The following is a 19258-nucleotide window of genomic DNA, read 5'->3' on the forward strand; positions in this document are numbered from 1 at the left end:
TAAAATTGCCTTTAGTTCAAAATAATCTGCATAATAACTGAGGCACATCTTGGGGTGGCTTGTTTGAATACCCACATAAGTAAATGTGGAACTAAATTTTGGAGCCAATATTGGCAATTATGTCATTATATAGTACCACAGATTTGTTAATTACCAGGTTTTTAAAAAATATTTATGTATTATTTATTTTTGAAGATTCAATTTTCATGAATTGGGCGGCATCCTATCTAGCAACTAGAAGGGCACTTCAAAAACATCTTTATTGAGATAAAATTCACATATCATAAATATAATTCACCCATTTAAAGTGTATAATTCAATAGTCATAGTATTTCTACAGTTGTGCAACCATGATCATAATTTAATTTTAGAGCATTATCAATATCCTAATAAGAAACCCCACACCCATAATCTGTCATTCCATTCCCTCAACACCCTGCCCTAGGCAGCATTAATCTACTGTCTGTGTCTATTGATTTGCCTGTTCTGAACTTTTCACATAAATGGAATTAGATAATCTGTAGTCTTTTGTGACTGACATTTTACTAAGCATGATGTTTTCAAGGTTCATCCATGTTGCTCTATGTATCAGCACTTCATTTTTTTATTGCTAAATGATATTTCATCATATGGCTATATCTCATTTTTTTTTTATTTCAGCAGTTGATGGACATTTATGTTGTTTCCACTTTTGAGCTATGTGACTCATAGTGCTAGGAACATTCATATGCAAATTTTTGTGGGAACCTGTGTTTTCATTTCTCTTGGATATGTACCTAGGATTGGAATTGCTGAGTTTATATAATAACTAGTGGCCCAGTGCATGAAATTTGTGCACGTTAAAAGGGAATTAATTAGAGAAAATATTTTAATATTGTGGGTATCTGACTCCCTCCTCCCTCCTGTCAGAGTCTGGGCCAGCGCCCACAGGGATGCAGCGTCAAGTCCCCTCCGGTGCCCGCGGGGACCCAGTGTCAAGTCCCGCCGGCACTGCGAGACCTAGAGTTGAGTCCTCGCCCACCCGTGCATGCCTTGCCCTGCACGCAGCCCCGCCCACCTGCACGCACCTCACCGTGCATGCTGCCCCTCCCACCCATGCACGCCTCGAAATTGCGCAAGACCCAAACTCGCCGGCGCACACAGCCTCCTGGTGATCAGTCGTTACTGCGTGAGGCTGTCACGACCACAGGCTTTTTTAATATAGGATTCTATGTTTAATTTTTTGAACTGGCGGACTCTTTTTCTAACAAGGCTACCATTTTACATTCCTACCAGCAGTGTATGAGGGTTTTAGTTTCTCCACATCCTTATAACACTAATTATTACCGTCTTTTTTTTTATTATAGCCATCCTAGTGACTATGAAGTGGTATCTTGTTGTGGTTTTTATTTGTAGTGGAGTGAATGTTGGAGTTTCTCAAGGTTGTTCTAAGACTATATCTAGTATGGGTAACTATGGATAGTGCAGATTTTTGAAGGAACTGAATTTGTGCAGTATCTTAACTCTATATGTTTGAGATGTCAGTTTTAGGGAAGACATGCACTTCTGCTGTTTACATAGTGACTTGGACATATCCATAGAAAACTTGACTTTTGGCAAGTATAATTGGTGGCCTTCTTTAATCTATACTAGAGGCCCGGTGCACGAAATTTGTGCAGGGGTGGGGGTTGTCCCTCAACCCGGCCTGCATCCTCTTCAATCTGGGACCCTCGGGGGATGTCCAACTGCTGGTTTAGGACCGCAGGAATCGGGCCTAAATCGGCAGTCGGACATCCCTCTCATAATCTGGGACTGCTGGCTTCTAACCACTCACCTGCCTGCCTGATTGCCCCTAACCACTTCTGCCTGCCAACCTGATCGCTCCCAACTGCCTTCCCTTGCCAGCCATCTTGTGGCAGCGTGAGGGCATCGCACGAGGTGCGAGGACAACCTAGGCTTTTATTAGTATAGATAAGAGTCCAACTTCATTCTTTTGTGTGTGATATCTAGTTATTCCAGGACCATTTTTGAAGAGACTGTTCTTTCCCCATAGGATTGCCTGTACATCTTTGTTGAAAATCCATTGCCCATTGCTATGGACTGAATTGTTTTACCCCAAAATTTATATTTAGAAGTCATAACTTCCAGTATGATGATATTCAGGGACTATATTTTGTGCCTTTGGGAGGTAATTAGATTTAAATGAGGACATGAGGGTGGGACCCTCATGATGGTAATGGTGCCCTTGTGAGAAGATATACCAGAGAGTCTGCCTGTCTCTGCTGTGTGAGGACACAGCGAGAAGGTTACTAACTACAAGCTATGAAGAGAGTTCTCACCAGAACCCGACCATGGTGACACCCTGATCTTGGACCTCCAGCTTTCAGAATTGTGAGAAATAAATTTCTGTTGGTTAAGCCACTAGTCTATGATACTTTGTTATGGCAGTCTAAGCTGACACATACACGTTAGGGTTTATTTCTGGTCTCTCCGTTCTGTTTCATTGGTCTGTATGTCTGTCCTAAATGCCAGTGCCAGTTATCAGTTTGACTTTTATGAGAACTCAGATTTTTCTGTTTTTATGTCCTGGATCCTAGGTGTTTTTTAGATGCTAGGCTTTTGGCTGTTTGCTGACATACTTTGTGCCTATAATCAAAATCATGTTGATTTTGGTGTAGAAAATTACTTTCGAGTGATTAAATTTTAAGTATATTTGTGTGATTTGGCTTATTTTTCTTCATTTTATGCTCCAGCCATTGCTTGAATGGCCTATTTCTTTATTTCAGAGTTTCTTATATGAAGCTCCTACAAGCATAAATGGAAAATTGCCTAACCTTAGCTTCCCCCCCATGTGTAAGAACAGTGACATATAATTTAAACAGAGACTGTAAGAGAAATTTAGAAAATCATTGTTATCTTCCAGTATAGATCATAGGCTCATCATTGAGTTTCAACTATCAATTTTATTTTATTTTTTAAAATATATTTTATTGATTTTTTACAGAGAGGAAGAGAGAGGGGTAGAGAGTTAGAAACATTGATGAGAGAGAAACATCGATCAGCTGACTCCTGCACACTCCCCACTGGGGATGCGCCCGCAACCAAGGTACATGCCCTTGACTGGAATCGAACCTGGGACCTTTCAGTTCGCAGGCCGACGCTCTATCCACTGAGCCAAACCAGTTATGGCAACTATCAATTTTAAATGTATATATTTTTTTCTCTAGTAGGTGATATAGTGGCATTGTTGTAAGAGCAGGCTTTGTAGTCAAGCCAGGTCCACCACTTATAACTATGAATTTGAACTGATCAATTATCATTAGTTTCCTCACCTGAAAAAAATGATTATCACAAAACCCACTTCAGAGTGTTGTTGTGAGGGTTAAATGAGATGCTCATAAAGCACTTAGCACAGTGACCTGCCATATGGTAAGCACTAAGTACATTTTAGTAAATGTTATTCATAGTAGTTGGTCCCATGAAGTTACACATTTCTTTAGATATTGAGTGTATGTTTATAAGAAGATGCTTGGTATAGACCAAATTTTTATTTATTAGAGAAAAGGAGAAATTCCATCAATGTTATCCTTTATTTGTTATCATTAAAAATGATGGAATTGAGGTCTGTGGAGGTCCCAACCTGTTTGTGGTTTGGGTTGCTATCTACCTTTTAAGGCAAAGTAGAGGGTTTGTCTTCTGGGAAGACAAAGTCCTCTTTTCCTCTGAAAAAAACCTTCTCCATAGTTGACTTTGGGATCTTACAGGAATGAGAGGGCAGGGATTGAGGCTTCCTGAGTCTGGCTTTCAGTTCAGATAGACAGTGGTTATAACCAGAAAGTCCATAGTAGGGTGTAGGTACCTCAAGAACTCGTCTGTTAACCCAACCTGTGCTTCATGACAGTAATAGAAGTGAATTCCCCAATAATGGAATAATAATACAGTTAAAAAATAAATAAGTAAAACTGATAGAAAAAAGAGAATGAGAGACAGCATGGTAGAGTGGAGGAAGCACTGGACTTGACAACAAGACAGAGATCTATCTGCCATCTGGCTGTGCATTATCTTATGATTTCTGTTAGCTTGGTGTGTTTTTTTTTTTTTCATATTTAGACCAGGAGTTTGGAGTAAATGGCTTTGTACTTCACAGTTTTCTCTTTTAAGCACTAAGTCCCATTCTATTTTGTATTAGTTTAGTCATGTATGTCTGTTGTTATATAAGTTCCTTGAGATTAGATCATCTCATTGATGTGAACATCCCCAGGGGTGCCTCATGTATTCTCTTACATATAGAAAGTGTTTGTTATGTGCCCTCTCCCATTTTTTAGCACTTTGCATTGAAACTTCTCTACATTAACATAAAGCATAAGTAGAAGGTTATAATGTGAAATATGAGGTTAAATTATTTTGTTTAGTAAAAATCCTGATAAAAAGATTTTTGAGTTTTTACTTTGTGAAATTTACTTCTTATAAGTGTCTTCAATGCACATTCTTCCTCTTTAAATAACCAATAAAATTTTTGAAATATTCTGTTATGTTGTTACTTAATATAGAGTACTTTGGTGTATACTTGAGTTAGAGTTGGAAATACCGTTTTTGAAAAGTTGTTTTTTATACAGTGACTTCAAATATGGATCAAATGATTGTTAGTGGAAAGTAGTGCTTGCTTTATGATCTCATGATTAAAATTTAACTCAGGGTTATAAAAATCTTTGATTTCCCAACAAGACTTCCCATGTTATAGTTGTGAGAGTGTGTGTATATTTGTATGTGTGCATGTGTGTGTAAAGGAAAGAAAAGAGGGAAGATCTTTGAATTTTCAGTTTAACATCAATAACTGGGAAATGCTAGGATAAAGTGTCAGTAAGGTAAACATATAGAACAACACAAAACCAAGGATTCCATTTCCCCTGCAGCTTTCTCGGTGGTGGCTGTTTTCTCTCCTACGCCCTTTATACTGACGAGTAGGGCTGGAAGTGGGTGGGATAGGTATACTCTTGCATTAATTATGCTTAGCTATATTTTCTGTGTTCTTGGTGCTTTGGCATTTGGGGCTCTACTGACCCGGATGAGGTAGGGCCCCACGGTTAGCTAATTCCTGTAAGCATGCCTTCGATAAGTAAACCAACCAGTCCAGAGTTCCTTCGGCACCCATGTCCTTTATCTGGTTCTTACACTCCAGAAAGCAATACTCCTCTGCTCTGATCTTTCCAGGGCTAGATACCAGACAACTAAAGACCACCTTTGTAGCCCAGAGTCCCCAGCCCTCTGCCACCAGGGCCGGGGATCGAACCTATAACCAAGGTATGTCCCCTTGACCAGGAATCAAACCTGAGGCCCTTAGGTCCACGAGCTGATGTTATAACCACTGATAAACCGGCCAGGGTATAGATGGTGTTTTTAATACCATTGCCTCTTAGTTCCTTAATTCCCATTTTCTGGTAATCTTGTTTTTCATTATACCTTGACCACTCAATACCAAGTGAAATATGTCATTATCAGTAACTGCAACACTCCACAATCAGATTCCAAGCGTCTCACTCTCTTCTGCCTCCTATCTTTCTAGTTCTCTCCTTTAAAACTCCAATTCTAATAATTCATTAACTCCACCAGGACCTGCAGTTATTCTTACAAAATTTGATTGTTTCTTATCTGCTGATGTTTTCATTTCCATCCTTACTCTGCTTACATTCCTTTCTGTCATTATGTCACTTCCTTTATATACAGCCTCTATTCACTCCTCCCCTCTGAATTTGTCTTATTTGCATGTCAAAACTCCAAACCTTAAGTGCAGCCCTTTGACTACTCTATTCCTACATCTGTACAGTCAAATAAGACAGGAGAAAAACACATGCTGGTCAGTCTCACTATATATATATATATATGTACACATACATACATACACACACACACACACACACACACACACACACATATACATACTAGAGGCCTGGTGCATGAAATTTCGTGCACTGGGGCGAGGGGTCCCTCAGCCCAGCTTGTGCCCTCTCACAGTCCAAGACCTCCTGCCACCACCACTGCACTCACCAGCCGTGAGCCCAGCTTCTGGCTGAGCAGCGCTCCCCCTGTGGGAGCACACTGACCACCGGGGGTTAGCTCCTGCATTGAGCATCTGCCCCCTGGTAGTCAGTGCACATCATAGCAACTGGTCGTTCTGCCATTCAGCCAATTTGCATATTACAGTTTTATTATATAGGATATATAGCTATAATAATAAAAGCATAATATGCTAATTAGACCAGATGTCCTTCCAGACGACCTTCTGGACAAAGCCGGGGTTGCAAGCGAAGCCCGAGTCCCAGGTGCTGGAGGGAAGCCCAGGTTCCAGGTGCCAGAGGGAAGCCTGGGTCCCGGGTGCCAAAGCAAAGTCAGTGCCGGCTGTCAGGGGAAGGAAGGCCTACTCTTGCTCAAATTTCGTGCATCAGGCCTCTAATCCTATCTAATAAAAGACAAAAAGGGTAATTAACCGTACCTCCACTACGCTTCCCATTGGCTAATAAAGGCAATATGCAAATTAACTGCCAACAGAGATGGCGGTTAATTTGCATACATAGGCACAATAATGGGAGGCGAAAGGGGAAGGACGGAAGAAGCCGCCTGCCGCTGATGGTGATCAGAAACCCAGGCGGCAGGCAAGAGCTGGGTGGCAGGGCAAAGGCAGAGAACTATGCAGCTGGGAGAGGGACATGGGGCCGCTGGGAGCAGGGCAGGAACTTCCTGGGGTTTGCGTCACCGAGAGCGGGTACGAACTATGCAGCCAGGAGAGGGGCGCCGGGCGCTGGGAGCAGAGTGGGAACTTCCCGGGGTGGGTGTCAGGCAGCTGGGAGCGGGGCCGGAACTTCTGCCCCGTGGCTGCTTGCTCATTCACTTACTGGCTCATTCATTCACTCATTCACTCACTCATTATTCACTCACTCAGCAAACCCTCTCAGGTCCCTGGCACCAGGCCAGGCACTGAAGGTGAAGCAGGATAAGACAGAGCTATGTCCTCAAGATGTTAGTAATTCAGTAGGGCGAAGCAGGCACATGAACGAGGCAGTTGTACGCACAGATGCACTGTACTGGGTTTGGTGAGGGCTGTAACTAATGCCGACTTTGTTCTCTTGATAAAATGGGGCCTCGGGAGCCAGGCAGCCCCAAGCCTGTAGGCCTGTGCTTAGGCCAGGAGTGGCCGGGGTCTCAGAACATGACAGAGGGTGCAGGTCGGGCTGAGGGGTCTGGCCCCACCCCTCACCCCCCCACCCCCGAGTGCACAAATTTTTGTGCACCAGGCTACTAGTATATATATAAAATAAGACAGGAGAAAAACACATGCTAGTCAGTCTCACTTTATATATATATAATTGATTTCAGAGAGGAATCAATTGATATAAACATCAATGATGAGAGAGAATCATTGATCAGCTGCCTACTACACACCCCCATTAGGGATCAAGCCTGCAACCTGGGCATATGCCCTGACTGGGACCCTTCAGTCTATAGGCTGATGCTCTATCCACTGAGCCAAACCAGCTAGGGCTGGTCTCACTTTAAATGAAGCTGGAGAGTATTATGCTAAATGAAATAAGCCAGTCAGAGAAAGACAAGTATCACATGATCTCACTCATATGTGGAATCTAATGAACAAAATAAACTGATGAACAAAACAGATCCAGAGACATAGAAGTATGGAACAGAGTAATGATAGAAGGGGAAGGAGGCAGGGGTGGAGGGGTGCTTGCTTGGGGAGATCAACCAAAGAACTTGTATGCACATATGCATAACTATGGACACAGATAATAGTATGGTGAAGGCCTAGGGTTGGGGATGGGGGCAGGCTAGAAGGGGTCAATGGGGGGGGGGGGCGGGGGGGGAGGGACATATCTAATATTTTCAACAATAAAGATTTTTTTAAAAAATAATGACCATGAAGCCTCAAGTAGGCATTTAGTGCTGTTGGTCATATTACATGCAATCATATAATATTTTCCTAGTTTCATTTGCTCTCCCATTCTCCTTGATATTTCACACCTCCTCTTTCTTGAACTTTCAACTGCTCTTCCCTTATACTCATTCTGACTTTATAATCTTTCTTTCTATTTCATTGGAAAAATCAAGGCAATTGGAAGAGAACTTGCACAGATTTCTCCCACATCTACGCGCACCTGCATCATATGCTTTGTCATTTCTCGTGTTACTATTGATGAACTGTCAGTACTTTACAATCAATTCCTCCTCTTGTCCTCTAGATCTCATTCTGTTCTTTTTCACCTACTCAGAGACATTGCTCCAGCAATTTTCACTTTTGAAAAAACAAGGTCACTTCTCTTGGATCTTATCTATAATAATAAAAGCGTAATATGCAAATTGACTGAACAGCTGAACAGTGGAATGACCATCCAGACGTCCTTCCGGATGACCTTCTGGATGAAGCCTGGGCTGCAAGAGCCGAGGCAGCCAAGGCTACGAAAGCCTACTCTTGCACGAATTTCATACACAGGGCCTCTAGTTAGCATATAAACATGGTGTCCCCCTTCACCTAAAAGAACAACAAAACTCTCTGCTTAACCCTACTTCTCCTCCAGCTAATACTCTACCAGCTAATACCCTAATGCTCTGCTCCTTTGCACATCAAATTTCAAGTTATCTATCACACTCCCCAATTCCATTCTCCTTTTTAAAAATTGAGATATTCACATATTATAAAATTCACTCTTTTAAAGTAAATCAGTGGTTTTAGAATACAGTTGACCCTTGATCAATGCAGGTTGGAACTGCACAGGTCCATTCAAATGCTGATGCTGATTTAAATCTGGGCTATTCAAGGATCTACTGTATTCACAGTGTTGTGCAACCATCACCACTGCCTAATTCCAGAATATTGTCATCATCCTAAAAAGAAATCCTATACCCATTAGCAGTTACTTTCTACTCTTTCCTCCCCTCTAGTTCCTGGCAACCAATAATCTACTTTCTACCTTTAAGGTTTTGCTTATTGTGGACATTCCAAATAAGTGGCATCATATAGTATGCAGCCTTTTATGTCTGGCTTTTTAAACTTGGGATGATATTTTCAAGGTTCATCCATGTTGTGGTGTTCATCAGTACTTCATTCCTTTTTGTGGTTGAATATTTCATTGTATAATGGATCAAGGGTCACCAAGACCATCCTCAGGTTTGATGGTTTTGTGAGGACTCACAGGACTCAGCATATAGTCATACTCCAGGCTATGATTTATTATGAAGAAACAGAAAAGGCACATGGGGTAAAGTCTACAGGAAACCAGGTGCAAGTTTCCAAGGTGCAAGTTTCCTTTCTCCTAGCAGTGAGTTGTGACAACATTTCTGAAATGTTGTCAACCAGGGGAGCTCATTAAAGGCCAACATCCAGAGTTTTTATTAGGGATTGATTACATGTGCATCCTTTACCTAATGTATACCCATATTCTAGACTCCTAGAAAGAAAGGAGGTGTTGCCTAAACCGGTTTGGCTCAGTGGATAGAGCGTCGGCCTGCGGACTGGAAGGTCCCGGGTTCGATTCCGGTCAAGGGCATGTGCCTGGGTTGCGGGCACATCCCCAGTGGGGGGTGTGCAGGAGGCGGCTGATCAATGTTTCTCTCTCATCGATGTTTCTAGCTCTCTATCTCTCTCCCTTCCTCTCTGTGAGAAATCAATAAAATATATTAATAAAAAAGAAAGAAAGAAAGAAAGAAAGGAGGTGTTTAGCATAAACCAATTGTTCAGGCATAATGGGCCACCGTTGTAATTTACAAAATCCTAGCAACACTCCTGAAATCATGTTTTCAGATACCAGCCAAGGGCTAACCTTGTAAGTCTTACAGAAGATAATAGTCATTTGTAGTTTTTTGAGGAAACTCCATACTGTCTTCCATAGTGGCTGCACCAGTCTGCATTCCCACCAGCAGTGCACAAGTGTTCCTTTTTCTCCACATCCTCTCCAGCACTTGTCGTTTGTTGATTTGTTGATGATAGCCAGTCTGACAGGTGTGAGGTGGTACCTCATTGTTGTTTTGATTTGCATCTCTTGGATGATTAGTGACTTTGAGCATGTTTTCATATGTCTCTTGGCTTTCTGAATGTCCTCTTTTGAAAGGTGTCTATTTAGATCCTTTGCCCATTTTTTGATTGGATTGTTTATCTTCCTTTTGTTAAGTTGTATGAGTTCCCTATAAATTTTGGAGATTAGGCCCTTATCAGATATGACATTGGCAAATATGTTTTCCCACACAGTGGGTTTTCTCGTTGTTTTGTTGATGGTTTCTTTTGCTGTGCAGAAGCTTTTTATTTTGATGTAGTCCCATTTGTTCATTTTCTCTTTAGTTTCCAATGCCTTAGGAGCTGTATCGGTGAAGAAATTGCTTCGGCATATGTCTGAGATTTTGTTGCCTTTGGATTCTTCTAGTATTTGTATGGTTTCCCGTCGTATATTTAAGTCCTTTATCCATTTTGAGTTTATTTTTGTGTATGGTGTAAGTTGGTGGTCTGGTTTCATTTTCTTGCATGTATCTGTCCAATTTTCCCAACACCATTTATTGAAGAGACTATCCTGACTCCATTGTATGTTCTTGCCTCCTTTGTCAAATATTAATTGAGCGTATTGGTTGGGGCTGATTTCTGGGCTCTCTATTCTATTCCATTGATCTATATGTCTGTTCTTGTGCCAGTACCAGGCAGTTTTGAGAACAGTGGCTTTGTAATACAGCTTGATATCTGGTATTGAGACCCCACCTACTTTGTTCTTTCTCAGGATCGCTGCAGCTATTCGGGGTCTTTTTTTATTCCAGATGAATTTTTGGAGAGTATGTTCTAGGTCTGTGAAACATGCCATTGGTATTTTAATGGGAAGTGCGTTGAATTTATAGATTGCTTTGGGCAGTATGGACATTTTAATGATGTTGATTCTACCAATCCAAAAACATGGTATGTTCTTCCATCTCTTTATGTCTTCCTCTATCTCTTTTTTCAACGTCCTGTAGTTTTCTGAGAAGAGGTCTTTTACCTCTTTAGTTAAGTTTATTCCTAGGTAGCTTAATTTTTTTGGTGCGATGGTAAATGGGATTGCTTTTTTAGTTTCTCTTTCTGCACATTCACTATTGGTGTATAGAAATGCCATAGATTTCTTGGCGTTAATTTTGTATCCTGCTACATTGCCAAATTCTTTTATTAAGTCTAATAGTTTATTGATGGAGTCTTTAGGGTTTTTTAAGTATAATATCATGTCATCTGCAAATAAGGACAGTTTTACTTCTTCTTTTCCAATTTGGATGCCTTTTATTTCTTCTTCTTGTCTAATTGCAATGGCTAATACTTCCAGTACTATGTCGAACAGGAGTGGTGAGAGTGGGCATCCCTGTCTTGTTCCTGTTCTTAGGGGAAATGGTGTTAGTTTTTCTCCATTGAGTATGATGTTGGCTGTGGGTTTGTCATATATGGCTTTTATTATGTTGAGGTATGATCCTTCAATTCCCACCTTGCTGAGAGTTTTTATCAAAAATGGGTGTTGAATTTTGTCAAATGCTTTCTCCGCATCAATTGATATGACTATGTGGTTTTTTTCTTTCAATTTGTTTATGTGATGTATCACGTTTATTGATTTGCGGATATTGTACCATCCTTGCATCCCTGGGATAAATCCTACTTGCTCGTGGTGTATGATCTTTCTGATGTACTGCTGGATCCGATTTGCTAAGATTTTGTTGAGGATTTTGGCATCTATGTTCATGAGGGATATTGGCCTGTAATTCTCTTTCATTGTGTTGTCTTTACCTGGTTTTGGTATTAGGGTGATGCTGGCTTCATAGAATGAGCTAGGAATATATCCCAGAAAACAAGAAACACCAATCAGAAAGGATATATGCACCCCTATGTTCATAGCAGCACAATTCACCATAGCTAAGATCTGGAAACAGCCTAAGTGCCCATCAATAGATGAATGGATTAGAAAACTGTGGTACATCTATCTACACGATGGAATACTATGCTGCTGTAAAAAAGAAGGAACTTTTACCATTTGCAACAGCATGGATGGAACTGGAGAGCATTATGCTAAATGAAATAAGCCAGTCAGTGAAGGAAAAATACCACATGATCTCACTCATTTCTGGATAATAAAGACCATTATAAACTTATGAACAAAAATAGATACAGAGGCAGAGCTGCCTCGAACAGACTGTCAAACTACAGGAGGAAGGCCGGGGTGGGTGGGAGGGCAGGAGGGGGGTGGGTAAGAGATCAACCAAAGGACTTGTATGCATGCATATAAGCATAACCAATGGACATAAGACACTGGGGGGTAGAGGAGGCCAGGGGATTGTCAAGGGCGGGGGGGGGGGGAAAAGGAGACATATGTAATACTCTTTGTAATACTTTAAGCAATAAATAAAATAAAAAAAATTAAAAAATGAAGATAATAGTCAGATCTGGTATGTTAACTCTTTTCTGTACATGTGGATATACCATATTTTGTTTATGCATTTATCAGTTGATAGACATTTGGGTTGTTTTCATCTTTTAATGTATGAATAATTCTGTGAACATTATGTACCAAGTTTTTGTGTCAGCATGTTTTCAGTTCTCTTGTGTTATATTCCTAAAAGTAGAATTGCCAGACTGTTTTCCAAAGATGCTACACCATTTCACATTCTTACCCCCATGTATGAGGTTTTCAGTTGTTCCAAATTCTCAACAAAACTTACTATCTTTTTTGTTATAGCCTAATGGGTATGAAGTGATATCTTGTGGTTTTGATTTTCATTCCTCTGATGACTAATGCTTTTGAACATCTTTTTGTGTGCATATTGACTGATTGTATATCTTGTTTGGAGAATTGTCTATTTTTTGCGTGTTTTAAATTTGGGTTATTTGTCTTTACCAGTATATTTATTGAGTTCTAGAAATTCTTTTTTTAAAAAATATTTTTATTGATTTCAGAGAGGAAGGGAGAGAGAGATAGAAACATCAATGATGAGAGAGAATCACTGATTGGCTGCCTCCTGCACGCCCCCTACTGGGGATCGAGCCCACAACCTGGGTATGTGCCCTTAACTGGAATCGAACCCAGGATCCTTCAGTCCACAGGCCCACGCTCTATCCACTGAGCCAAACTGGCTAGGGCTAGAAATTCTTTATATATTCTAGATACAATCTCATATTAGATAAATGATTTGCAAAAGTTTTCTCCCATTCTGTATATTGTCTTTTAACTTTTTTGATGGTATCCTTGAAAGCACAAAATTTTTTTTTAATTTTATTTTACTTTTTCCATCACCATTTATCCCTCTGTGTCTTCTTCCACCCCACCTCCAAATCACCACACTGTTGTCTATGTCCATGAGTTCTTAAAAAATTTAAATTTCTATGATTTCTATTTTATCTACTTTTTGTTAATTGTGCTTTTGATGTCATATCTAAGAAACCATTGCCTAATCCAAGGTCATGAAGATTTATATCTGTGTATACTTACAAAGTTTTATACTTCTAGTTCTTACATTTAGATCATTGACTAAATTTTTGTATATAGTGTGAGCCTAGGGCCCTACTTCATTCCTTTACATTTAGATATCAGGTTGTCCCAGCACCATATTTTTTTAAGAGACTATCTTTTTCCCATTGGATTATCTAGATACCTGTAAAGGAAAGACACTCTCCTGTGTGTCTCTTCCACTCTTTTTTGTTTTGTTTTGTTTTGTTTTATTAATCCTCACCCAAGGATATTTTTTCCATTGATTTTCAGACCAAGTGGAAGCAGCGGGGGTGCGGGGTGAGGGGGTGTTTGGGACATCACTGTTAAAGAGACATTGATTGGTTGCCTCCCACCCATGGCCTGACTGGAGCCAGGGATTGAGCCTGCAACCTAGCTACATACCCTTGACCTGGAATCTAACCTGAGACCCTCCATCCTATAGGCTGGCACTCTAACCACTGAGCAACCCTGACAAGGCCCTTTTACTCTTTTTTTAAAATATATATTTTATTGATTTTTTACAGAAAGGAAGGGAGAGGGATAGAGAGTTAGAAACATCGATGACAGAGAAACATCGATCAGCTGCCTTCTGCACACCTCCTACTGGGGACGTGTCCACAACCAAGGTACATGCCCTTGACCGGAATTGAACCTGGGACCTTTCAGTCCGCAGGCTGACGCTCTATCCACTGAGCCAAACTGGTTAGGGTAGGCCCTTTCACTCTTAATACTCTACTCATAGAATACTTTAATCCTGACACCTCTGGTCACCAAATGTGTAGGGATTTTTCCTCACACCAAGCAATTCTGAAATTCTCCAGACACCAGCTAGGTGTCCTATAGATTTAACTAAATCCTGATAATATATACCTGGAGAAAGCATCAGATCCCACAGGTTAAGGGCTCATTCCAATGGGACTGCTTCCCATTCCCCACTTCAGATGCCAATCTGAAGTCCAAGTTGTTACCTATGCTTCTGACCAACTGTATAACTTGGAGGTTCCCATGACTCGTACCTTATCCTATATAATCCTATATAATAAAAGCCTAATATACTGTGTCCAGTCAACAGGTTGGCTGTTCAGCCAATCAAAGCGTAATATGCTAATGATTGCTATGACATGCACTGACCACCAGGGGGCAGTCGACCAGTCAACCAGTTGCTATGATGTGCACTGACCACCAGGGAGCAGATGCTCCAACCGATAGGTTAGCTTGCTGCTGGGGTCCAGCTGATCAGGACTGAGCAAGATGGGCTAGACATGCCCTGGAGCCCTCCCATAGTCCTTCCCCGGCTGGCCAAACTCCCGCATCTCTCCCCCGCCCTGATTGCACACTGGTGGTGTCCCTTGGCCTGGCCTGTGCCCTCTCACAATCCAGGGTCCCTAGGGAGATGTCGGAGAGCTGGTTTTGGCCCAATGCCACAGGCCAGGCCGAGGGACCCCACTGGTGCACAAATTCGTGTACCGGGCCTCTAGTGTTCAATAAATTTGCTAGAGAAGCTCACAAAATTCAGGAATACATCTTACTTACTTACATTACCATTTTATTATAAAGGATATTACTCAGAAATAGTCAGATGGAAGAGATGAATAGAGGCAGGTATGTGGAAAAGGGCACAGAGCTTCCATGCGCTCTCTGGGCAAACCACTCTCCCAATATCTTTATGTGTTCACCAACCTGAAGGCTCTTTGAACCCCATCCTTTATGGTTATTATGGAGGCATCATTACTTAGGCACAAATGATTATATCATTAGTGATTAATTCAACCTCTGTGTATGGGTTTGTCATCTGTAAATAGAGATAGCTTTGTGTATTCTTTTCTTTTTTAAAAAAATATATTTTTATTGATTTCAGAAGGGAAGGGAGAGTGAGAGAGGGATAGAAACATCAGTGATGAGAGAGAATCACCGATCAGCTGCCTTCTGCACACCCCGCACTGGAGATAGAGCCCACAAACCAGGCATGTGCCCTGACTGGGAATCAAACTGTGACCTCCTGATTTGCAGGTCAACCACTGAGCACACTGGCTGGGCTATTCTGTTTCTTCTTCAGTCAGATTTGGTAGTGTGTGTCTTTCTGGGAATTGTCCACTTCATCTAGGTTATCTAATTTGTTGGCATTATATATTCCTCTTTAACATTAAAAAAAAAAATTATAGACTACTTTTCAAACTTTCTGCTATTTTAGATCAACTTTTCTACAGTTAGTTCAGATTTGAAATGTTTTTTAAAAAAATATATATTTTTTTTTATTGATTTCAGAGAGGAAGGGAGAGGGAAAGAGAGATAGAAACATCAATGATGAGAAAGAATCATTAATTGGCTGCCTCCTGCACATCCCCTACTGGGGATTGAGCCCACAATTCAGGCATGTGCCCTTGACCAGTATCGAACCTGGGACCCTTCAGTCTGCAGTCTGACACTCTATCCAATGAGCCAAACTGGCTAGGGTTTAAATGTTTTAAAATTATATAGTTGTTACATATGAAAGCTGCACAATAGGAAACTAGCTTTTAAGGATAACCATTCTTTCTATTAATATTTTATATTTTGTCTTTTAGGATTGTATACTCATCAAACAGAAACTTAAAAAACTATGAAAAGGAAATTCTTAGGAAAAAGATAGGAAAGAGTGGGTTACCACAAACTAAAAATGACTTCAGTTTTGGAAAGTATACTGACAATGATGGAAGACCATCTTTAGAGCTCTTAGATAAAAAATCACCTGATTGTTCTCTTCTGAAGCATGAAATTCCAGATATCAACAATGAAGAGGACAATTTTATTTCCAGTGGTAAGCCATTTTAGTTGTTGATTTTTATAAAATTTTGTGGATATGAAAGTAATTATATTCTGATATAATTAGAGAAAAGCATACTTCAAAAATCAGCTCTGCTGCTCTTTTTATAAATTAAATGAAAGTAAATGCAATGAAAGTAAATTTTATGGGTAAATGAAAATAATAGTATGGTCAACTCTCATATTCCCAAGTAATTGGAGATGGAGTTATTATAAATAAATACATATATAATTCACAATTATCCTTTTAAGCCTCCACATGTTATTTTTTTTTAATATATTTTTTATTGATTAAGATATTACATATGTGTCCTTGTCCCCACGTTACCCTCTACCCCCCACCCCCCCCACCCCCGCTCATGCCCTCACCCCCCCGTTGTACATGTCCATTGGTTAGGCCTATATGCTTGCATATAAGTCCTTTGGTTGATCTTTCCCCCTTACCCCCACCCTCCCCTACCTTCCCTCCAAGGCCCAACAGTCCAATCAATGCCTCTCCGTCTCTGGATCAGTCCTTGTTCATCAGCTTATGTTGTTCATTATATTCCACAAATGAGTGAGATCCTGTGGTATTTATCCGCTCTCCAGTTCCATCCATGCTGTGGCAAATGGTAAGAGTTCCTTTTTCTTCTTCCTCTTCTTAAAGAATACCTTTCAGCATTTCATATAATGCTGGTTTGGTGGTGATGAACTCCTTTAGCTTTTTCTTATCCGTGAAGCTCTTTATCTGACCTTCTATTCTGAATGATAGCTTTGCTGGATAAAGTAATCTTGGTTGCAGGTTCTTGCTATTCATCACTTTGAATATTTCTTGCCAGTCTCTTCTGGCCTGCATGGTTTCTGTTGAGAAATCAGCTGACAGTCGTATGGGTACTCCCTTGTAGGTAACTGACTGTCTTTCTCTTGCTGCTTTTAAGATTCTCTCTTTATCTTTTGCTCTTGGCATTTTAATTATGATGTGTCTTGGTGTGGTCCTCCTTGGATTCCTTTTGTTTGGGGTTCTCTGCGCTTCCTGGACTTGTAAGTCCATTTCTTTCACCAGGTAGGGGAAGTTTTCTGTCATTATTTCTTCAAAAAGGTTTTCAATATCTTGCCCTCTCTCTCCTTCTGGTACCCCTATAATTCTGATGTTGGTACGCTTGAAGTTGTCCCAGAGGTTCCTTACACTATCTTCATATTTTTGGAATCTCTTTTCTTTTTTCTTTTTCGGTTGGGTATTTTTTGTTTCTTTGTATTTCAAATCTTTGACTTGATTCTTGGGATCCTCTTGTCTGCTGCTGGATCTCTGTAAATTATTCTTTATTTCAGTCAGTGTATGCTTAATTTCTAGTTGGTCCTTTTTCATGTCCTCCATGGTCTCCCTATACTTATTGAGGGATTCATTAAATTTATCGGCGGTTTCCATAAAATTCTTGAAAAACCTTATAACCGTGGCCTTAAACTCTATATCCAATCGTTTGCTTTCCTCCATTTCTGCCATTTGTGACCTGTTTCTTTGTCTCCGCATTTTGGCAGCTTCCCTGTGTTGATAGAGTGGCCCTGTGCGCCAGGTGTCCTGTAGGGCCCAGTAGCTCAGCCTCCCCAGTTACCTGGGGTGGACACTCTTGGTGCACTCTTGGTGCCTTGGTTGTTGTAGAATCACTGGGAGGAATTGACCTCCAGGCCAATTGGCTGTGAGAATCAGCTGTGTCTAAAGTGGGAGAACTTCTGTGCTGAAGACACCCTTCTGGGGCAAGACTTGCTTCAGTGGGGCTTTGGTGCTCACTGAGTCTGCTCCCTGAGTGCGTCCCTTATGGATCTGAGGAGTTGCAGTCTGGATGGACCCCCTCTGACCACTGGGTACAGTGGCTCCTGGATCTAAGGAGGTGCTAATTCAGCCTCTGCCTGAGGCCACACAGCAGGAGCCACGAAGAGGCTCAGCTGTGAAGCAATGCAAGCCGCTGCGGGGCCTTGGGCCTTCTCTTGGAAGTTCCAGGTCTGCCTGGTTCGGCTGCAGTTAGGTACATTCACATGCAAAAGCCTCTGCCGCAGCCTGGGTGGGGCGGGGTCTCAGGGAGTCAGAGGGCGGAGAAAGCAGCCATGGCCGATTCTCCGCCCGGAGTCGCGCGTCTCAGTGTTCCGGTAAGGGCTGCAAGCACCTCTGAGGGAAAGCCGCCCTCAAGTTCGCTCGCTGCTGGACAGACCAGCTTCTCCCCGTATGAGACCTGGGTCCCCAGAGACTTCCCGGAACCGGAGTTCAGAGCTGTCGGGAGTTTGTGATTCAAAAAGACAGCCGCGTCCTCAGGCGCCACCCCCTTTCCTCGCGCGCGCGCCGCCGTACCTCTGCACTTCACCTCCGCAGCGCCTCTGGCTCTCAGCGTGCTTTTCTTTCCTTCTAGTTGTGGAATTTACACTCAGCCAGCCTTCCTGTTGTTCTGGATGATGTTTGCTCAGTCCTTTGCGGTAATTTTCAATTGTTGTGTGAGGCGATAATTTCCCGGTGTTTACCTATGCCGCCATCTTAGTTCCGGCTCCACATGTTATTATTCTTATTCTAACCTACCAGACTATAGTCAGTTCTGTTAAAATACAATATATATGCATTTCTTAAAAAACACCATGCAACACAAAAATCACTGTTACTTTTTGTCATGACACAAAAAATTACTGAAAATTTTGTCATGACACATTTTTAAAAGATAGGAACTTAATAAAAAGTATAGCTTAGTTTTAAACATGTTAAAAGGTGAAGAAATATATAAATACTTAAATAAATACGGCATTTGGCTTAGTTTGTTTGTGGGAGTGCATGTCAGAGGAATTGCAGCTTGTGAATTATTGTGGATTGGTGGGGAAGGAGGATATTAAGGATATAGCTACAGACATATAGATATATAGAAATAGTAAATGTTCTAACAGGAAACTTGAGACCTCTGAGTCAGAGAACAAAGTGTTTATTACTCACAGAGCATCTTAGTGCTAGTTCCAACCCCCAGTTCCCGTAAGGCTATGTGGTG

General features: G+C 41.2%; 1 protein-coding gene across 2 annotated transcripts in view; it reads left to right on the plus strand.

Annotated features, from left to right (window-relative positions):
- BTBD8 (BTB domain containing 8) overlaps positions 1–19258 on the plus strand; it is a 98901-nt gene that overhangs the window by 10948 nt on the left and 68695 nt on the right. For both annotated transcript variants that reach the window (XM_036351673.1, XM_036351674.1), the window contains exon 3: positions 16025–16257. In XM_036351673.1, coding sequence (XP_036207566.1) covers positions 16025–16257 — 233 coding nt within the window. The remainder of the gene's footprint in view (positions 1–16024; positions 16258–19258) is intronic.

Source organism: Myotis myotis, unplaced genomic scaffold, assembly GCF_014108235.1.
Source record: "Myotis myotis isolate mMyoMyo1 unplaced genomic scaffold, mMyoMyo1.p scaffold_m19_p_2, whole genome shotgun sequence".
Classification (NCBI taxonomy): domain Eukaryota; kingdom Metazoa; phylum Chordata; class Mammalia; order Chiroptera; family Vespertilionidae; genus Myotis; species Myotis myotis.